The 21,767-nt window shown below is 37.6% G+C and overlaps 1 protein-coding gene across 2 annotated transcripts in view; it reads right to left on the bottom strand.

The window, feature by feature from the left end:
- Lrp4 (LDL receptor related protein 4) overlaps positions 1–21,767 on the bottom strand; it is a 284,958-nt gene that overhangs the window by 7,338 nt on the left and 255,853 nt on the right. Inside the window, exons 27-34 of one of the 2 annotated variants that reach the window (XM_089255230.1) lie at positions 10,420–10,638; positions 9,994–10,237; positions 9,735–9,879; positions 8,949–9,062; positions 6,276–6,393; positions 4,658–4,716; positions 4,472–4,565; positions 189–351 (exon numbers count right to left, since the gene is read on the bottom strand). In XM_089255230.1, coding sequence (XP_089111356.1) covers positions 189–351; positions 4,472–4,565; positions 4,658–4,716; positions 6,276–6,393; positions 8,949–9,062; positions 9,735–9,879; positions 9,994–10,237; positions 10,420–10,638 — 1,156 coding nt within the window. The remainder of the gene's footprint in view (positions 1–188; positions 352–4,471; positions 4,566–4,657; positions 4,717–6,275; positions 6,394–8,948; positions 9,063–9,734; positions 9,880–9,993; positions 10,238–10,419; positions 10,639–21,767) is intronic. The other variant, XM_089255241.1, reaches the window with a different exon arrangement.

The raw sequence follows: 21,767 nt of genomic DNA, 5'->3' as shown, positions 1-21,767 counted from the left end.
TACTCACGTTATGAGTTGGTTCATTTGAATTGTGTTCCGTCGTCATGCATATGTTAATAAATTTTGAAAGTGTAAAGGAAATAGGTTTTTTTTTTCGAAAAGAGGTAAAAAAATTGGAGAGGGGAGAAAATCCAATGAAAAAAAAAAAGAAGAGACATTGATATTGCAGGGTGAAACAAAAGACTGACCTCGTTTTTAATATAGCGATGCTTCTGCTGCTGCTGCTGATGGCTGCTCCTGGAAATCCATGGCCAAAACTTCCTCCTGGCATGATCTTCTCCATTTGAGGCACTGTAAGTAGGGTTGGAGAAGGTGAGCGTGGGCTCCAGTTCATTCGAGCGTCTTTTTTTACTGAAAAAGTTGGGGGATCAGTTTATTCAGTTCGGTCGAAAGCCATTTTAATAGAAGAGCGGATTGTACCAGTAATTTGTTACGCCTTTTTTTGTTTTTCCTTCCTTATCAAATGAATGAATACGTGTGAAGGTTTGTTATAAATGTCTGTTTTGACTTAAATTTGTGATCTATAAATGTTTCGTGGATCCTTCAAGTGATCTAGAAATGTGTTTGAGCCGCTTAAGTACTCTCGAACTGTGCCACGCATCATTCAAGTGATCCCCTAATTATGCCGCGGATTACTCAAGTACTCTGGGAATGTGCCGGGGGTAACTTGAGTGATGTAGAGCCGCACTGGGGGTCGCTTAAGTGCTCTAAAACTGTGCAAACTGTCACTCAAGGGATTTCTAAATGTGCCACGGATCGTTTAAGTGTTCTGGAACTGTGTTGCAGGTCACTTAAGTCATCTGCGAATATGCCACAGGCCTAAATGTGTGATCTGAAAAATGTGCCATTGGCTTACTTGAGTGATCTAAAAATGTGCCACGGGCCGCCTAAATGCTCTGGAATTGTGCCACAGGCCGCCTAAATGCTCTGGAATTGTGCCACAGGCTGCCTAAATGCTCTGGAATTGTGCCACGGACCGCCTAAATGCTCTGGAATTGTGCCATGGGTCACCTAAGCGATCTGTAAATGTGCAGATTAGTTCATTTTTACAAAATTAATTTTGAGGGGACAGGCCACATCAGATAACCCTCAGGGCCTCATTTGGTCCGCGGGCCAAGGTTTTACCATGTATATAGCTTAAATGGTTGGTCGCAATGAATTTCATGAATTTCTTAAAAAGAAATTTTGAGTTCTTACCCTTCAAATAGCATGGAAATATTAACAGAAATTGCTTATAACAACATATAAAGGTATTTTCTTCCGAAATTTTCATTTCTTCTTAAAAATATTTTTTGCATTAAAAAAAAAAGATTTTTGATCGTTTGGGGGGGACATAAGGAGTCTCCTCCCCTCGTATAGTCTCTGATCGCACCAATATGTGATAGGAGGTAGGGGGGGAGCAGAGATGACGAAATTTTGTTGACGGGGGGGGGGGGTCAGACTGTTTTGCTGACAGGGGAAGGGGCAAAAATGGCTGAAACATTGCTGACGTAATACTTGAACGACACCTAATTCAAAGTTTTAGTACACGGGAACACTGTATAAAAAGTTATTTTCTTTCTGTATATTTTCAAACAAAAATTTTGAGATTTTAAGTAACTGCACGTCATTTGAGAAAACTTTTATAATTGTGAAAGCATGTTTTCTCTCTCTCTCTTTCTTTCTTCTCTCTCTCTCTCTCTCTCTAAAGTCAACGGGTGCAGAAACATCTGCTGTGCAAACAATTTGGGACAACCTGTACATAGGGGAATTAATGGAGAGAATGAGCTTATCTTGGGACTGTTTGTCGGAAATTACAGGAATTGTCAGTTCATAGTCTTAAAGCTATAGTAACAGTTTGACACTCAATTATGAGTATAATCTGTTGAAGACGCTGATTTCTGGACTGTCATCCGAATGAGTTTATTCTGCTCTTTTAATATTAAATGAACTTTACTTTGATGCTAGGGGGCTCTCTTCTTTAAAGTTTATTTTCTTTTTTTGGGTTGGATGATTCAAGGACAGTCAAATCGTTAGCCCTCAAATTTTTCATGCCGGAAAACGGGCAATGGAAAGGGTTAGAAACATGCTCATGGGGAACCTTACAGCACAACAACATAACTGTATACAATATAATGCAGCTATATCATACAGTATTATACAGGGTGATTCAGAAAAGATGGGAAAAACTTGTGATTTTGTGATGTGTGATAGTACACACCATTACAAACAATTGTCTTTGAAGAATGCATGGTCTAACAGGAAACGCGAACGCGCTAGCGCGTTTCGAAACAGCCGCTCCGCAAACGTTAAAACGACATTCCTGTTGAAATTTATCGGGAGAAAAAAGATTACCATGCATACAAATTTAACATGGGGAAGAAGAAGAAACCGTATTCAAATCTGCGTCATAGTGAATAAAAGACGCGGACGCCAGCCCTGTGAAGTTATTCCAGCGTACAGTCATTCTAACAGTTGTAACTTAACGGATAATGACGCACTTTAGTAATACTGAAGAAGCAGACATGCATTTCATTTACGGAGCTGCAAACGGAAGTATCACAGAGGAAGCACGAATGTACGGTGAGAGTTTTCTATGGCGGTTACCCAATCTGAAAAAATTTGCGCGCTTACATCCGCAGCTGTACGAAACGGGATCCCTTCTTGCTTCCCAGTCTGATGCAGGTCGTACAAGGATTGCCAGAACAGTACGTGTGGAAGACGATATTTTGTAGATGGTGGCAGATCAGCCAACTACAAGCACATGAGCTGAGGGCCGTAGCCTTGGTGTGTCACAATCAACGACAAGGCGGGTGTTGAAGGGTGAGAGGTTGCACTCATACCATTTTCAATAAGTCGAAGCATTGAATGAAGATTTTGCTCGGATTATGCGGTAACTGTTCTTTTCTCCGATGAATGCACTTTCGCACGAAGATGGTGCATTTAATACCCACAATAAACATGTCTGGGAGTCTGTAATTCCACATGCGCATCCACGACGCTTCTCCATCAATGTTTGGGCAGGAATCATCGGCGACCACCTAATAGGTCCGTATCTTCTGCCGGAACGCCTTTACGAAGGCAAATACCGGACTATTCTGCAAGAGGTGCTGCCAGACTTGCTGGAGGATGTTCCAACTGCCCTCCGGAAGCGTATGTGGTTCCAACACGATGAAGCTCCAGCCCATTTTGGGCGAGAGGTACGGCCTATCTGGACGCCACTTTTCGAAACCGATGGATCGAGCGAGCTGGTCCTGTAGCTTGATCACCCGATCTGTCTTGTCTTGATTTCTTTTTGTGGGGACAGCTGAAGAGTCTGGTGTATGAGACTCCTTTTGACTGTGAAGAAGACCTAATCGCAAGACTTTCGGTTGCTGCTGGGGAGGCTCGCGATATGCCTGGAATAGTCCAGAGCGTTCGCCAATCCCTCCTTCGCAGTTGTTCTTCTTGCATCACCGTTGGCGGTCGCTCTTTTGAGCAATTATTATAAATTATTCATATTAAAATTGCTTTTTTAATGTATACGTTACTCTTGTGTTTTCTCCTCGTATCCTCGGTTTTACTATGTTGCGCCCTGTAGCACGTTTGCATGTAATTTTAGACCATGCATTCTTTGATGAAATTTTTTTGGTTTTGTGTGCACTACCACACATCTTAAAGTTTTTCACACCTTTTCTGAATCACTCTGTTATAGCTATGTAAATATATAGTTGAAATTTATTTAAGTAGTGTTTATTATAGTTTTTTTGAATAGCAAAACTCTTCCGTTCCACACAATTGAACACGAGTTAAAAATCAGTTTTCTAGACATAATCCTTTAACCGGCATATCAAAACCACCTCAACCCCTATGAAATGTGAAATGCCATATTTTTTTAATGAAGTAATCTATCTTCTGATTTTTAGCAGGTGCGTACTATGGGGGAGTCGGAAAATGAGTTTCATCAAGAACAATCAGCTTTGCAAAATATCTGAGCTTGTCATTGTTAAAATAGAAGGCTTTTAAGAAAGGCGAGATATCTCGTCAGTGCCTGTTAGAGGGTTAAATTTCATCGGTACAATTAAACAAAAAGTTTTTACTGAAAATTCTACGTAATAACCTTTTCACAATTTTTTTGTTTCAGTTGAAAGGTTGATCTTTGAGTGTGACTTTTGAAAGTTTTTCATGGAATCATTTTATCTGGTATTTTGCACTTGTTTTCGGTCCTCGTATTATTTGTGTCGAATATTTTGTTGCTTAAAATTAAGTGGGATAATAAATACTACTGTATATAGCTGCCAACTTGAATGTAAGTGAAGAAATTTTCTTCTTCAGTGGACTAAAGAAAAATTTTTTTCCAAACATTTCCCTTGACGACACTTTAGAAAATAATTATTTTTCTCTATTCTTTACTACTATAAGTGTTCCGTACATCCACCAATTTTTCCCCTACTGTTGCGTCCATTCAAATTCCAATGGCTTTCGCAAAACATAAAATTTTGAAGAAACTTACTTTCTTTTCCAGAATATTAGCGCTACGATCAATATAATTGCCGCCAGTCCTAATATTCCACTGAGAGCAATATACGTAGTTTGCAACAGAGGATCTAAAAACGAAGATGAATTCTATTGGATTTGTTATTAACATTTGAAAATGAAAGAAAAATAAATTATACGATTCCATAAACGTGTAACTTACCCGCAGGGGGAAATCCAATGATATGGCATCTTCCCATTTTCATATCCTCTTCCGTGCATCTATTAAATGAACGGGATTAGGTCTTGCATGAGAATTACAACAAGATTAAAAAATATTCAGCTGATTATATCCTCCTCCTTTAGATAAAATCAGGATAAAGAAAACAGGCAAAGTTTAAAAAAGCGGGCCAATTGTTGTATAGGCTCAGAGATACACTCCGACTTACGTCAGTAATTCGTTCCAAGACTGGCGACGAAAGACGAGGTAAACATTCCCAATGGTAATGATCCTCCCTCCTCAGCTTATCCATCTATCTATTTGACGTTTTTTTTTATGCGTCTCTTTCGAAGAAACATTTCTCTCCAGAAATGTGACACCCAAAGCCTTCAAGAGTTCCTCAAAATGCGTCAAATTGAGAAAAGAAAAATCTTTCCCATAATGAGATGACCTAAATGCAAGTTGACGCAAGTTGGACTATTATTATACTTAGTAATAAATAAGTTTCTCATTGCGTCCGACGAGAAACTTTGATATTGTGTTTTAGTGCGTTAGAAATACTCATATCATAGAGCAGGATTTCCAACGTAAAACTTAAACGTTTTAATGTAAACGTTTTTACAACTCATAATTTCCTGATGAAACGGTAGAGAGATGACATTCATGAACTTCTGGTTCAAAAATTCGATGCGGAAAAAGCGAATATTCTAATTTTATAAGTTTTTTAGTCATTTAAATGGCCTGGATTTTTTTTTAAACGACACTACCTCGTTAAAATTCAAAATAAAAAACAGCTTTGCGAGTATTAGTGTCAAGAAAGTTTTCTTTGAAAGCTCTCCGGTTTCCGGGATTCTTAAGGGTTCCAAGATGTTTGATTACGCGTAACCCTCTAAAGACTCTCACGGAACCTTAGGTTCCGGAACACCAGTTGGAAACCCCTGTCATAGATAGAGTGAGATGGTTTTTTATGTGCCTAATACATCAAGGAAAGAGACTTTTTCCGGATATTATCCTGAAGTAAACTCGAAAAGAAAAGTCATCGGATCTCCGCCGGGAATCGAACCCAGCAGGTTCTCTTGCAATCCGAGCAAAATGCGCTACCATATACACCATTGGAGACACGACCGATGTATGTTGCAATAAAGAAAGGAAGGTCGTGTCTTTAGTGGTGTATGTGATAGCACACTTGTCCAGATCGCAAAAGGTTCGATTGTTGTTGGAGACCAGATGACTTTTCTTTCGGAGATTATCTCGGCATAATATCCGGAAAAAGTCTCTTTCCTTGAATAATTTATGTTCATATCATTCAATTTATCAATTCATATCAATTCAACGCTATTGCGCAAAACTGTTTCGTTTGTATGTGTGTAATAATCTAGAAAATTTAAATACTTTGGACTGAACATTATAATATGGAAATTGATCAGTCGTAATAATAAACTATGAATTTTCCCTTATTCATATATTCAGGCTGAAACTGTCGGTACCGTTTGTATGAAAACAAAATGGGCAATTTTGGCATTCAGAAAAGAAAAAGAGAACAAGAGTTCAAGGAGAGATGAGCCTGACTCCAAGTATATGATTTTATTTTTCTATGTAAAAAATATCTCTGACTTTTTACCTCAAGCTCGAATTGGATGAGGCAGTCGTTGCTGTTGGAGGAGGTTCTTCTTCTACCCAAGTGGTCTTCATTTCAGGTACGGATTTTAACTTGGTGGCCGGAAGAATGGCTCCTGGGACTATAAAAATAAAACAACCATCTAAATTTCATACTATTACTACTACTTAACCGTACATGTACCTCGTAAGGGGGGGGGGCACTCAGCTATTACGTCAGCATCGATAGGAGAGAGGGGTTTCGAAGACAAGGGGGGTTTCAATTGATCCTTACGTCATCAACTACCCTTTATAAAAACACGAAATAACATTAATGGCACCTTCACTAGTACTGCCAAAAACAAGAAAACCTTTCCCCTAGTTTGAGGTCACCTGAACTAACACGCCCCCCCCCCCCATTGGTAGGTCTTCCTTAGGTCTCGTCTATCTGGACTCCCCTGCATAAGCAGGTACATGCTCTTGGAAGGGGGGGGGGTAGTCTATCCATCCAGTGGCTATAACCGAGAGTGTGCATGGTGATCGAGGGGAGGGGGCATTGTGTACTTCCGCCATTCCGCCTATGTCAATGACACTTCGTGAATGTTAATCGACACGTACAATATGGATATCCATGCAATAACATTGATTTCAGCTTTTTATTTATATCTTCTCGAGCACGAAAAAGAGAATTAATGTCTCCGTCTTGTCTTATATTATCCAATTGCATCAATCCATATAGTTTAGGATGTTTTTAAATTAATTTTGGGCTCATATAAATTACGTTGAAGAAATTTCGCAGCTTTGATCAAGCATTTTTTGAAGCAAAAAAAGGCAGATCAATAACTTAAAAAAAATTTCGAAATATCTAGCTCCCATAAAAAAGAAAAAAAAAAACCATTCATTTTTTATGTTTCTTTAATTTAGATTTGTCCCTTTCATTCCTCATTTCCAGACACATCCGCAGTAATACTATTTATTAAACGCTACGATAGTTAAATAGAAAATAATTATTTAAAATTACTCAAATGGTTGTATTCACAAGCAACCATGTTGCCATTGATTACAGAACCACACATGCACCTCGTCCATATTCTTCTGCGGGATTTCTAACGAATTTATATATGTTGGAATATGTATGTATGAGTAGCGAATCTGACCTGAAGTTTGTTTTTGGGTAATGCTTGTTGTGTGTAAAGGAAGCAAATTGATTGCTTCCATCTGCAATCAATTTTTCCAACTATGAGTGAAATGTAATGATTGAATAATTGTGTTGTTCAGGCCTGTTTCTCTCTGTGGCGAGACTTTTTAACGGGGAGATCGGCCCGCATTCGCTTTGATACTGACTGATCAACATGTCTGAAATTAAGAGAAACTATGATGAAGACGACGAGAGTTCAATGTTAGGTACTTCGCACCAACTAGCAACGTCAATCTTTGTTGTTGTTACCACTCCTTCAATTAAAGCTTCTCTTAAACCTGTAATTAATAAACTTAAAACACAAGCTAAAAATGTAGCGTTCAGTCTATAATCATGTGAAAAATAATCTCCGTGTATAAATAGCAATGTTCACTACAGCAGTGTCCGACCACCTTCGAGAGCACCTTCTCCTTTAGAAGGTGTTGGTCAGACGGTGGTAGGGTCAGACTCGCTTTGTATATTCTCGAAGGGAAATCCAATCAGAGGCGCACACAGGATCGACCTTTGGAGAGGACTTTTGGAGAGGAAACAAAAGGTTTGAAGGGGGATTGGGGGTGGTGATGGTTCGCAATGAATTTCTAGAAGAAACTTTGAGCTGTGTCAGCCTTCAAACAGCATTGAAATTAACAGAAATTGTGAATTATAATTATAAAAAAAGTCTTTTATTCCGATATTTAATTTTTTAAAATATTTTTTTCATGAAAAATAAATTTTTTATCGACCTAGGAGGGCAGAGGGGGGGGGGCAACCTCCAACCTCCTGCGTACGTCTTTGATTCCAATATGCGTAAGGAAGGGGGAGGGGACAGAGCTGACTTAATTTTGCTGACGGGGGGGGGGGGGCAAAAATAGCCAAAATTCTGCTGACGTAATACTTGAATGGCCCCCAAACATTCTTCCGAGTAATTTCTGCTAACTGATACTGAGTGTATGTGTGGCCTTAACGTAATTATGTTCTCACAATTATACGTGTTTTAGTGGTGCTGCCATCCGTCTTCCGTATTTTGGAGTGAAAATGTCAAATGCCTTCCGTGTTGTGTAAGTATCGTGCTGAATGTCCGCGTTCGAGACCGGCTCGCATTCATGCATCGAAGTTGTGAAGACCAACCTCAGTCGACCACCACCGCACCACCAAAGGGGTTCGAACCTGGATCCTCGTATTTACCAAGATACTCATACGACCTCATAAAGGCTAAACACGCATACTATATCTACTTAACCTTTACATGTACCTCGTACATATTGGTTTGCAAAATTTCTAACGAATCGGTAAACGCTGGAATATGTTGTCCCTAACATATTCGTGTTGTCAGAGTTGTGTTTGTTTCGTGTTCTATGCTGGTGACATCTGTCTTCCATATTTTGAAGTTGAGGTGGTAAAGAAACACGTATATTGCTGATCAAGAGTCAATATGAATTTTGATACAAACGTACATAAAATTAAAGAAATGGAAATTAAACTTGATTTTGCTTGAGAAAAATAACATAATAATATCATTACCTGTAGAACAAGGTCTATCGTCTGGATAGGACGGACATGCACAAATATGACCATGAGGTCTAAAGAGGCACAAGTGACTGCATCCACCATTTTGGATGCCACACGGATTAGTTCCTGCGAATGAACAACAAAGAATCACACCGTGTAACAATTCAGACTAGATTATCAAAATTGTAGAATGAAATTCTTAGAGGTTGTTTTCGCACTTAGTATTAAACTAGCGATAAAAGAAATTTATTAGAGTTTTGTTTTTCCCCACAGGGAAAGGGTAAGTTTATCGTACAAAATTATTAGGAAACGCTACCAAAAACTCTCTAAAAGCAATTTTAAGCCAATAGCGAAATTCAGACACTACGTAAATAGGGCGCGGTAGCCCAGGTCGATAAGATACTCGCCTGAAGTACCAAAGGATGTTTGGAGGTGCCGCGAGTTCGATACCGTTTCGTCCTTGTCAGAAAACTTTCCTGCCGCAGGGGTACAACAGAAACGGCGACATGACCACAGAAAAATATTGCTACCGCAGGGAGCCCCACATCAAGGGGTTAGTGCACCAATCTCTCAGTGAGTATAAAAAAGGGTGCCGTTCGGAATCGGCAATAAAGTGGAGGTCCCGGTCTAATTAGCCCTCGGGTGCAGGAAATGACCGCGGTGCGACAAAAATGATTAAATGATCAAACTAAGTAATTATTACGGGAAATAATTGTTTTTCGGCAATGATAGGAAGTAAATGTTTGTGGAAAAGTACCATATATACAAAAAAACCTATATTTCTCTTCGAATGCTTGCCTTTTTGCCTGGCGGAAGCAACCATTTTGATTTCCATTAGGTATCCAATATTATCTCGTAAAATAGTCCTATTTCGGCCGCTGTCTTTATCCGCGCGTTCGATTGACTTGATGTTCCAGTCCGTCCAGAATATGTACGGTCCGAACTAAAGAGATGATAATGAATGATTAAAATTTAATTCAATAAGGATGAACTTCAAATACATGCGTACAGAATGAAATGAATGGTTTTACCGAGCTAGTCAAAATGCATCACAAACCTGTGTCAGGCCGAAAGGATGAGCGACGTCGTGGACGACATGCATGCGGTTCTTGCCGTTCAAGTCAGATCTTTCTATCCTATCCAGCTGTGCGTCAGCCCAATACAGCTTTCGACTGTCGTAGTCAATTGTCAGTCCATTGGGCCAACCAAGGTCTGACGCCACTATGACCTGACGACCGTTGCCGTCTAAATAAGCTCGCTCGATTTTTGGTGGCTTCCCCCAGTCGGACCAATATATGTAGCTTAATTAAAAATGATAACAATTGAAGGAAATAATAACAAATACAGTGAAACCCCTCTTTTACGGACGAGTTTTTTTGTCCCGCCGTTGTCCGCGAAAGAGAGGTTCTACTGTAATAATAACAAATATAACAAAATAAATCAGTTAAAATTAATCGATTCCCTAAGAGAAAATTCTTCTTACCCTTTTCTTGGATGAAGAACAATGGCTCTAGGCTCATCCAAGTCTAGATCCACGACTACTTTCCTACAGGAACCATCCGTTCTGGAAACTTCAATGACGTTACGACCCGTGTCTGTCCAGTAGAGATTTTTCGCGACCCAATCGACTGCTATTCCATCAGCGACGACAAGATTTTTGCTTATGAGGGTCTCCATTTGAGTACCGTTCAGATTGACTCTCCTGTTGAAGAGAGAAAGCACGGGTTGTTAAACTGATTTACGAATATACTGTAATTTTATGTATTTGCAATACTAAAAATGTCAAACTTCATTTTTTTATGATCATAACGAGGTTATGATGAACACAGGTTTTCAGTGATATTTTTTTTTTGTGTCAGGAAGATGAGTAAGCATTTTAAAAGATTCTATCATCCTTTCTCGTGATGACATCCTTCTTTCAATTAGAAAAACCCATTACCAAAGACTAAATCATCATCGTCATAGATGTAAAGTAGAAAAATTGGCCTTTCTTTTCCACACAAACGTAAAACACAACCTCTTATATTCTTCAAGATTTCGTAATTAATGAATGGAATTTTCACAATAGAATTTTACGCTACTGTGAATTACAGGACAATATTTAATATGAAAAGGGCAAAAATTTTGCAACTGCGGATCATACGTAGGAAATTACGGTACTGGCCTAAACACGCTGCTTCCAAAACTTCCGAGATTTTTCTATTATCTGAACCTTGCAGTTATGCGGCCGCGTGGCCGTCGTGATGGACTCGACATCTGGAAAAAAACAAAAACAAAAAAAAAAACAAAAAAAAAGTTATAGAGTAAGTTTATTACTACATTTCATGTAGGAATAAATTTTTTCTTTTTTCCGCGTGCATCTCGGTGCTCATCATGCCCCCCTCCTCTAACTGAGATCTTTCATGGGGCCTCCTCTATAGTGAATTTATAGTGTAAAAAACCGACAACACAGATAAACACACTATGATTAAATGATTATTTCGCATCATGATTATTTCGAGCATTTTCATGATTATTTAAAGCACATGCACGAGTTTTTGGATGAGAGCACTGGTGATGGTTACAATCAAAGCTCTTGATTCGTGAATATGCTCCAATATGATGACAGAGCTTGACAAGCTCTTGAGTCCCAATCATGAGTTCAATCGGGCACGATAAGGTGATCTTTTTCTTTTCTGTGGTTTTCAACTTTAAGGCGCAAATGCGAGCCGATCTCCCCGTTAAAGAGTCTCTCCACAGAGAGCAACAGGCCTACAACGATACTTATTCAATCATTTCACTTCACCCATAGTTGGAATAGCAGACGGCAGCACTACACATAACAAGCATTGAAACAGAAACAACACTTTAGGCTAACAACACGTACATTCCGGCATATACCAATTGCTGAGATCATTGGTGCCCCCCCCCCCATAAAAACTTATAGTGTGAAAAACACACAAAAATGATAAAAAAAATTTCGGGTGCCGGGCTGGAGCCCTGAATGTTCTAACCCCTTGTAGGGGGCCATGCGGGGATTCTCAGTTGAATAGGAGTTCCACGATAAGATCTGACACAATGATTTATGATAACAAATTAGTATATTAACAGCAGAGACCTATGCATGGGGGAAGCGGGGTCCCCTCCCAAGTAGACCAAAAATTAAAATGAAATTCAATATTTTGGGTAAAAAAATTAAAATATCTTTTACATACAAGAAAATACCTTTTACGCGCTATTTTAACCACTTTCTGTTAATTGTAATGCTTTTTCAAGGGTGGTAACTCAACATTTTTTGCAAGACCATTTGTGCACCCCAGAGACTTTTGTGCTCCCTTGAAAGGTCGGTCCTGCGTACAACCCTGATTAAGAGGTGGTGCTTAAGCCCTCTTTCACTTTGCCCTGAGGCTATGATTCTGTTGAGACAACAGTAGGGACCAACTTTTTTTTGGGGTAAATATTAAAAAATTCGTTTCAGTTTCGTAGAGCATTATTATCATCAACGGTTTCGCTGAACAGCCTTAAGGCTGGAACATCTGCGTTGGAAACCCCTGCCTCGGAGGAATGTTTATGAGGCGCAGGCACAGTTTAGCAGTTTTATTAGTAGTAATAACGGAACCTAATAGCCGAGAGTTTAAAAACTGCTCGAGTCTTTGTTTTTGGAAGAAAAAATAGCGGTACTTATCTGGAATACGTACGTATAAAAAAATTTAATACAAGTCTTAACGTCTTTCCCTATTCACTCATAGTTATCTTACCTTTTTCAACTGGTTTTAAAAAAGTAGAAAATAGCTATACGTATTGTGACTGTAAGTTATGATTTTCACTCCTATGAAATTCTACAGTCAGAAAAAAAGTAAACGCGATAAAGAATAAGGGTGTTTGAATGACAGAAAAAAAAAATGGTCTCTCACAGCATGCTGACATTTAGTGGAAAAGTATGAGTGGAGAAAATTCGAAAAAGAAGTCATACATTGTACTTTCCATAAAGATGCAGCGCGTAACGTCTGGAGAAATGATCTTCTAGTCCAGTCATCGCAGCGTAGAAATTGCCGAGTGTAAGTGCTACAGCATACGGTCTTAGTTTTATCTCTTCAATAGAGGTGATGTGAACGTGACGGGGCAACCGAATGTCGTATTTTTATGGTTGTTCTGGGCTTCTGGCCAAGTCTCCGTTTCCGGTCGATTACGCTCTAATGATCGTTAACCAAGAGATGCCCACAGCTAAAAGTTGAAATAGAACCACACGATTCCTCCAACCCCCACACACACACACTTTTTTTCTCTCGCAAAGAACCCCTAAGCGTCGTCACTTCCAAATCGAAGTACTATTAAATCGCATGTTAAGGATATATGTGAAATGTCACACATAATTACACTAGACGCATTTCTTCACCTCTTTGCTATGCATTCAATAAAAACACGAAAAATGACTTAAAGTTCTCAGTATATCACTCATCGCAAGCGAAGAGAAAATAATGCTCCAGCACTCGATGAATGGGTCAAAAAGAGCGAGAGAGATGCGAGGGATTCGACAATTTTTCTCTTCAACATAAGTTCTGAAGTTTTTCTGACGCTATTGTAAATGAACATGAAAATCGCCCATGTCAGATATATTCCATCCATTGAACGCGTCAGAAGGAGAAAGAAGAAATCGAATGAATGCACATAGGCTTTATCTTCCAGGATGTTTCGAATTATGAAGATGAAACGTTTATTGAAGTGGAACTTCTATAGCGACATGACAGTGAATTTCTGTGAAGGAAAGGAAATTCATCACAGAAAGTGAAACACTTTCTTCTTTCTCAAAACCCAACTTCCTTCTTTCTTTTTCCCGCTAGCTGATTGTGTGAAGAAGGCCGAGAAGCAGATGGGCTGTGGTGGCGGTGGAAGGGACGTCAACAGAGGTTCGGCCGTGTAAGAAAATAAAGGTAAGTGGGGGGGGGGGGGGTTGGATGGTCTGCGTTGGACAAACACAGTTTATTATCTTTCTCTACTCTCCATGCCGCCACACCCCCTCCTTCTGCAATACTTGCTGAGATATTTGAATACAAAAATCGGAGAAAATCTGGGAAAGGACAGCATAAATGAGGGAAAGGAGCGTTGTGTCGGTTAGTTTTGCTGTTCATGTGTAACTTTTCTCAGATTTTTTAATTCAAATATCTCAGGTAATATCGCAATTAGAAACACGGAATTTTTTCTGATTGACCCAGGAGATACAGGGCAACAACTTTCTAATTGTAAGTTAAAGGACAAGGGAGATCGTATAAAAATTTAAATTTTTTGTTTCCTGACGCACTGTATTTTCAATCTCAAAACTGGCACAGGGTAATTTTTTAACTTTTTTTGAGCATTTTTTAAATTGGAATCATATCTCTACGACGGACGGTTGATGAGATACAGGCCGCATTAGCACTTACAGGACTCCCTGTGTAATCGAATCAAAGACAGACCAAGACTTTCTTTTAAGCAGGGAGTGTACAATATCCGGACTGCCAAAGGGTTCCATCCGGCCTGCGAAAGGTGTTCTGGTAAAAAAGTATCACTACACGCAACACGAACCTGGGCTGGCCATATTTTCTTACCATATTCGGGATCGATAAAGTATGTATCAGGATACATACATTGCCAGTTATTGTCGCAAGTCAAGATGCAAATTACAGCCGAAAAAATTAACAAAGGCAAGTAAAGTTGCTATCTACAGATAAAATTACTGATAAATCGCCAATGGCGGGAAAGAGAAGACGGCTACTGCAAGTCATAATGAATAAAAATACAATTCACCAAAAAAAAAAAAAATCACCGCATGTGTTCGACAGATATATCAGATGAATACATTTATACGACTATCACTAATTATGATTTTAATTTATCTCTTACCTAAAACTTATAATTTATGATAGATACAATTATCATAATATGCAGCAAATCACGAAAATATTCTTAAAATTCTTGATTTTGAAAGTTCAACTAAGCCTTGCTGAAAAAAAGGAGGGGGGGGGGATGAGACGTTTTATAAGAAACGGGAAGTGCAGATGGCCAAAATTACGGGAATGTTTCGTAAAATATGATCAAATAGTCACCAACTATGTATGTGTTTTCGGCCCGCGGGTGGTAGAGATCTCCGCTTCCGGACTGAAAAGGTTGAGTGCCCCCTGCTCTCAAGTCTATGTTGCTTATTGAGTCATCTTTTTGATGTACCGTCGTTATATTCAAGCTTGCGACTCTTACAACACATTGAAAAAAAAAACAATAAATAGTTAACATAACTTTGCAATCACAGTGGATTTTTGCTTGAATATCCTCGAGCATCTAGTTATGCTCGGAGTTGGGCGAGTCTTTGCCAATTTAAGAAGGAATGAACTTCGAATTCAGCAAATTAAATTTAGTTTGTTCTGACTTTAACAAATTAAATTAGATTTCTTAAATTAGCTAGTTAAAGAACTCTAATTCAAGAATAAACAATATCAAGAAGAAAGTGTGTGAAAATGTTTTATCATCATTTATTACATTGAAAAATCTCATTTCCATTTTCTACTGTTCTAGCCCAGAAAGGATAATTATGCCTGGTTTTTTCTAGAATTAGTCTGATTAATCGATCAATTGTTAATCGCAGTTAAAAATATCAGTTGAATTAATCGATTCGATCAATCCGATTAAAATTTGATTAAAAATTTCATTAAAAGTTTGTAAATTAACTTGATTTACTTAACCAAACCGATTAGATGTCTTAAATTATGTTCCTGTACACAATACATTTTAGACTAATAACCATATTTGAATATTCTTGAATCAATAATTTTATCAAATTTTTCGGCATTGGGGAATATAAATAGATTCCACGAAAACTAATGACGATTTCAGTTCCGAAGTGAGTTTGATGGGATTTTCTGAAAGAAAAGCACAAAATACACATATTGTCTCCATTAGGAAGGACAATTTTGGCGTTCGGGGAGCAGGATCAGCATCCTTTTCTTCCAGTACCATTTAGGAGCGGAAACACCTCTCCGATATTTCTCAGTTTTTAAGGGAAACAAGCAACAGTATGAAGATCGAGAGTTTAGTTAAAACCGAAATTATTAGTTATCGAAACATTTCCTAGTTTCGAAATCGGTGGACTAACCACATTTTCTATATATATATATATTTACACACGTGTGTGTGTGCATATATTATATGTACACCAGGATGTAACAAGTATGTTCAGCATATTGAACTGCTTCATACTGGCGACTAGACTTTCTTAATCTATTCATATATTCGTTTACATCTAGAAAATAGGTGCGTGAAAAATGGAAAAAAAATATATAGCATCAATTAATATTATGCAGGGTAGTAAGGAAAAGGAAAAAGTTCCTATATATACGCCACATTTTACTCGAGAACCATTGATCCTAGAGGCATACTTCCAGTCAGAAAAAGTATACAAATAATATGTAGAACTCAGATATAACGCTATTCGTATTGCAAGGGTTATTAATATAGTTATTAAATTATAAAAATTCATTTTTTATACGAACACCCTATCCTCAAAAGTCCCCAATCAGAAATTTGTTGCCAAGTCTCTTCTGAGACAGAGAGAGAAAAATTCCGCGTTTCTAAGTGCAATATTCGTTGAGATATTTTTTAATTCAACAATCGGAGAAAAGTGGGGAAAGAACAGCATAAATTAACGGACAACGCTTCTTTCCCTTATTTATGCGGTTCGTTCAAAAGCTACGCGTGCTCTTGTTAGCACACAAGGCTTGAGCTACGAAGAAAGACTTGATTTCTTGAATGTGTTTGCATTGAAGAAACGCAGGTGTCGGAGGGAGGGGGGGGGATATATATGATCGATGTGTTTAAAATTTCAACGGGATGGATAGGATGGACCATGAATTATTAATACACAATCAATCGATTGGTTCGACGAGGGGAAATCAATATCGTTTAGTAAGGGACAATTCCAGGTTGTGGCGTCGCAGTGAGTTTTCCCCCCTCTAATAGGGTTGTTGATAAATGGAATAGCTAACTTCCGGGGGGTCGCAAACACAATTGACACGTTTAAAAAGAAGTACGATAAACATAGTAGGGTAAATCGAGAAGCTATCCATATTTAGATGAAACAATATTTTTTACGGGCAGTGTATTATATACTATTAATTATTATCATTATCGTTATTTTTTTGGTGATATATATGCTTTTATATAGGGTATTTTGGTGATATTTGACATCCATATTATTTATGGGCATAAATTTTCAGCCACCTCGTTGGAAATTTTGCCTGTTGCGGTCTTTTTGTATTTGTATTGATATTTCTAAATTTTATTCCAATTTTTAAAAACAAATATCTTAGTGAATATTGCACTTAGGAACGTGAATTTTGTTTGTTTGTCTCAGAATAGACAGGGCAAAAATTTTCTAACTGGGTTTTTGAGGACAGAGTGTCCGTATAAAAAGTTAATTTTTATATTTCAATAACTATTATACAACCCCTGGCAATATGAATGACGTATGTAAGTTCTACATGATATTTGGATACCTTTTATAACTGGAAGTAGGCCTCTATTATTAGCGATTCGCCAGTAAAATTTGGCCTGGGACTTTCCTTACTACCCCGTGATAGTGACCAATATAATACTGTAACGAATCTATTTTTCCAGTATGGACATTTTTACTAACTCTGTGGTCTTATACCACATAATATGCTTTGTTTGTTTATACGTTGTTAAAAGAAGGTGAGAAGAGAAAATCTATCTTCCAAAAGAAGAGAACGTGAGTTGGAATGTGGCTTCCGTCCTGAAAGGTTGTCTGTTTTGAGTGTGCTTCGAAATAAAGGCTTCTTCGTTAAGTTCCGTAGTTTCGTGTATAAATTGGACAACCCCTCCAATATCAAGTGTATAGGGATATTCCGCCACCTCACGGAAATGAGACGCACCTCCGACACGACGTCCCCTTATAAAACTACATTTGTTATGAATGGTTAGTGTTCAAAAATATTCGATTAATCGATTAAAATTTTCATCGACTGTCGGCCCTAGTTTTTCCTCAACCAAATATGATTAAATTGCGCCTATTACGCAAGTGGTAATTTTTTTCCACAAATAATCCTACATGACAACACTGTTTTGCAATAAATTACAAAAATAACGTTGTATAACTTCATTATATTACAAATCTCTCAGTAATTTTTCTCTTTCACGTCATTTCAGTTTTTTTATTCTTAAATTAGAAAAAACAAATCAAACTTTAGTCCAATATTTTTTTTTTGCTGAATGAAACATTTAAATAAATGTCTAGAAATCTAATTCCGAACGTCTCTCGTAGATGGTGAGGAACTTCTGAAATGACACCCCAATAAATATTTAAATGGATTCATAGTGAATTTCTTTTAAAGATTGACTAGTTTCATTATTTTTTTTTTATTGTAAAAACCCCAGTTAAAATGAAAATGAATATTACATGGCCAGTGGCAATCGTGAAATGAAAATCTCTTCAACAGAAGTACAACCCCGAAGCGTAGTTTCACATCAGAGACCTTAAATCATTTCTATGATTCAGTTAAATATGATGTTGCCTTTCTCATGCATAGTTTGAAGAATTTACAAGAGAGTTCGCAATATATTCAATGCCCTAGAGACAAATCGGTGATATCACAATTATTGTGGCAGCAATTTATATGGGTAATATATTTGGATTTCAGAGACATTTTGAGATTCGGGAAAAAAGTGAATAAGCAATTTCTTAACAAATTACGTTTTCATATGCATACATATAGAATGGGCCAGATAACGAAAGCGATGACTAATCACTATCAAATTTTAGAAATCTTGCTCTGAAAATACCATCAACCGGGATAACTTTGCTAGTTTTTGAAAATGATGTTTTGCACCTTGCCAACTTCCTGAACTAACCAATAGAGGCAACAATGTTTTCATCACACAGAGAACACATTGAATGATAGTTTTCGTATGTTTTCAGTCTCACCAGTTATTTACAGGCTTTCATCAGTGTTTTTGTTTTCGGCTTGCAGAATAGGAGTTTTTGCTAGTCTCCAAAAGTGTCTCGCCCTGCCCATTTATTCAAAGGGGTGTAAAAACTACTTATTTTGCTTTTGATACAGCATATAATCTTCTCTCACAATCACTTTTAGAGGTGAATTTTATGTTGGTTTAGTAATATAACTGGGCAATGTTGCAACAGGACGCTTGGTGCTGAAAATGGGATAACTTTGCAAACCTAGAATTTTGCTACTTTCTCAAATTCTTGCATCTTTTTTTTCAAATTCTAAGCAGATAATTTTTTTCATAGTTAACAACACGTATAGAAAGCCGGAAAAATCATTAAAAAAAAATCTATTTTGAATTGTACTGCATGGTCCCCCCACATCATGGAGCAGGGGCACTCCTAGGCTGAGATCTTTTTCGGGGCCCCCAGACTAGACCTTCACGGGTCTCTTAATGATGAGTTTATAGCGTGAAAAACAAAAAAATTGTGAGATTCAACACGGGCCATAGGGCTGGAGCCCTGTCAGCCCCATCTTTGTGGGGGGCCATGCATATAGGGCCTCATTAAAGACATGCAAAGCCTCAAAAATCACACATAAAATAAATGTATTGAAGTAATATTTATTTTCCAAATAAATATTACTTCAATACATACTATAGTTTGAATCACAAAGAACGTCAAACTATAGTAACGAAAAATTCGATTGCAAAGTTCAAGGTAAAAGAGAAAAGAAATGCAACCAAAAATTTTTAACAAATCATCGAAATTACTCGTACGGCCACAAAGGCAATTACGAATTTTCATCTCAGTTATGAATGTAATGAACCTCAGTAATGAATGTAGTTAGTAACGTTTAAAAAACCCTTTATACACATATGCAAAACTACGTATATTAAAAGTTACATACATTTAAAGGTTAAGAATCACTCAATAGATACGTGTTTTCTTGAAAATGAAATTTTCATAGCGTTGATGGATGCGTAAAAGAATGTAACAGGAATTTTTCTCTCGTACCCTACTGTTATGAATGAATTAATCTCGAAATTTCTGAGAAGACAGAACAGATATTTGAATAAGTGCTGAATTTGTATATACACGTCTCAAACTTTCACACTTTGTGAAAAATGCAATTTTTTTTTTGTTATCGTGGATTTTCTTATCTTGGATAAGCTCGATGTCAGAAGCATTCGTTCGAGTAAAAGAAAAAAAAAAAGAGAAAAAAGGGGAGGATGGGCGAACCGAAAAAATATTGTGAAAAGTGTTGACATGGAATGCATACGAAATCGCAAGTCGTCAGATGCCAAGAATCTTTCTTCTTCATCCTTTTTTTTTCCTTTTTCCATTTTGACATGTGTCATGGAAATAGCTTCCACAATCCTTTCTCACTTTTTTTTACATACGTATGTATGTGTGTGTGTATACGAGTACATATATCATGGTATTGTCCGTATCGGAAATCATTGCGATATTGAGAAACGCCTATCACATTTCACAAGGATTTGAATTTCATTTTCAACAAGGATCGCATATCTACTCTACATGTCCGTCCTGTCATCGTCTCCTCGGTTGTCCGATTTTTTTTTTCTCCTCGCACGAATAGTATAAGATGAACTACTGATTTATTTCATCTCCTTTTCGTAGAATTCTATTCCCCAAAGTGGTACGAAAAAAAAAAAACCAACACCATTCCTGCACTTCCTTTTAACGCTTCGAATGAAACTCTCCGCAAAAAAAAAAAGTTGCAACGTCCATCTACGTGGACATAAAACTAGATTTGAGATATGCGCATCCAGCTCTGATACATTCCGATATGAAGAGAAAACCGCATGAAACTATATTTCCGCTAGATACATACACGATATGCATTGATAAATAAGCTGAGCCTTGTTCCATCTCATATCTCCGAGCCTATATCTTTAGAAGGAATATAACATTTTTGGAAAGTAATAATAATAGGCAATTTCAAATAAACACTACGAAAGAAAAAAAATTACGCTCATATTTATTTTTCTATTTTAGAAATTTTTATAATATTTTACAATTGATTAAATATTTGACACACGATATCGGGGTTTTCTCTGGGACAAATTTTCAATGGATGCAAAAATCGAAAGTAATCATCTTAAAAAAAAAAAAAACAAAAAAAAAACGCTCGTATTTTAAAGCCTTCCTTGATCTTGGAGCTGTGATTCCTTAGGCTGAAATGTCTGGTGAGCATCTAGAAATGAATTTTTCATGGGTACCTCTGTACCAGTGTTCCTAAGGTGGGCGATGGAATGGTCCCTGGGGGCGATAGAAGCCATAGACTTAACATAGGATCCTATGAGTTCGGGTTCATTTGAGTTGGGGGCGATGAAAGGAAAAACATTGCTGATGAAGGGGGCAATGGTATGCAAAGTTCGGGAAACTATGCTCTATACTGTTCACCGGAGGTTCCCAAAATTGTTTAACCGCGACCCCCTTTTGACAAAAAATTTATGAGCGATACAACCTGTATATATATATATATATATACCGATCCGATTTCGATTTTTTTGTTAGTGATTATTTTCTGAACGTGTTTTTCCTCTCGGTTGCAATTTGCGCGATATATTGATTACATGTAGAATTTGATGAAATTACATTATATGAAGCATGGTAAATAGCTCAGTTGAGTAAAGGCATTGTTTTTGTTTTGAAATACTGTATTTGTTTTTTATTTACATTGAGAAAAAGGGAAAGGAATTTTTTTATTTGAACGTTTCTATACAGGAGAATCTCTTGCGCCCCACACTTTGGGAACCACTGTTCTATACTCAGACTTCCATCCAGAGGCGCATATATGGTTTTGCCGCCCGTCTCCCACTCTAGTAAAATTTTCTTGA

This window comes from Pholcus phalangioides, unplaced genomic scaffold (genome assembly GCF_987345545.1).
Source record: "Pholcus phalangioides strain wild (caught in Gottingen) unplaced genomic scaffold, Ppha-v1.0 ptg000004l_1, whole genome shotgun sequence".
NCBI lineage: Eukaryota > Metazoa > Arthropoda > Arachnida > Araneae > Pholcidae > Pholcus > Pholcus phalangioides.
The sequence above is the reverse complement of the archived record's forward strand: the minus strand, read 5'-3'. Positions and strand labels throughout refer to the sequence as shown.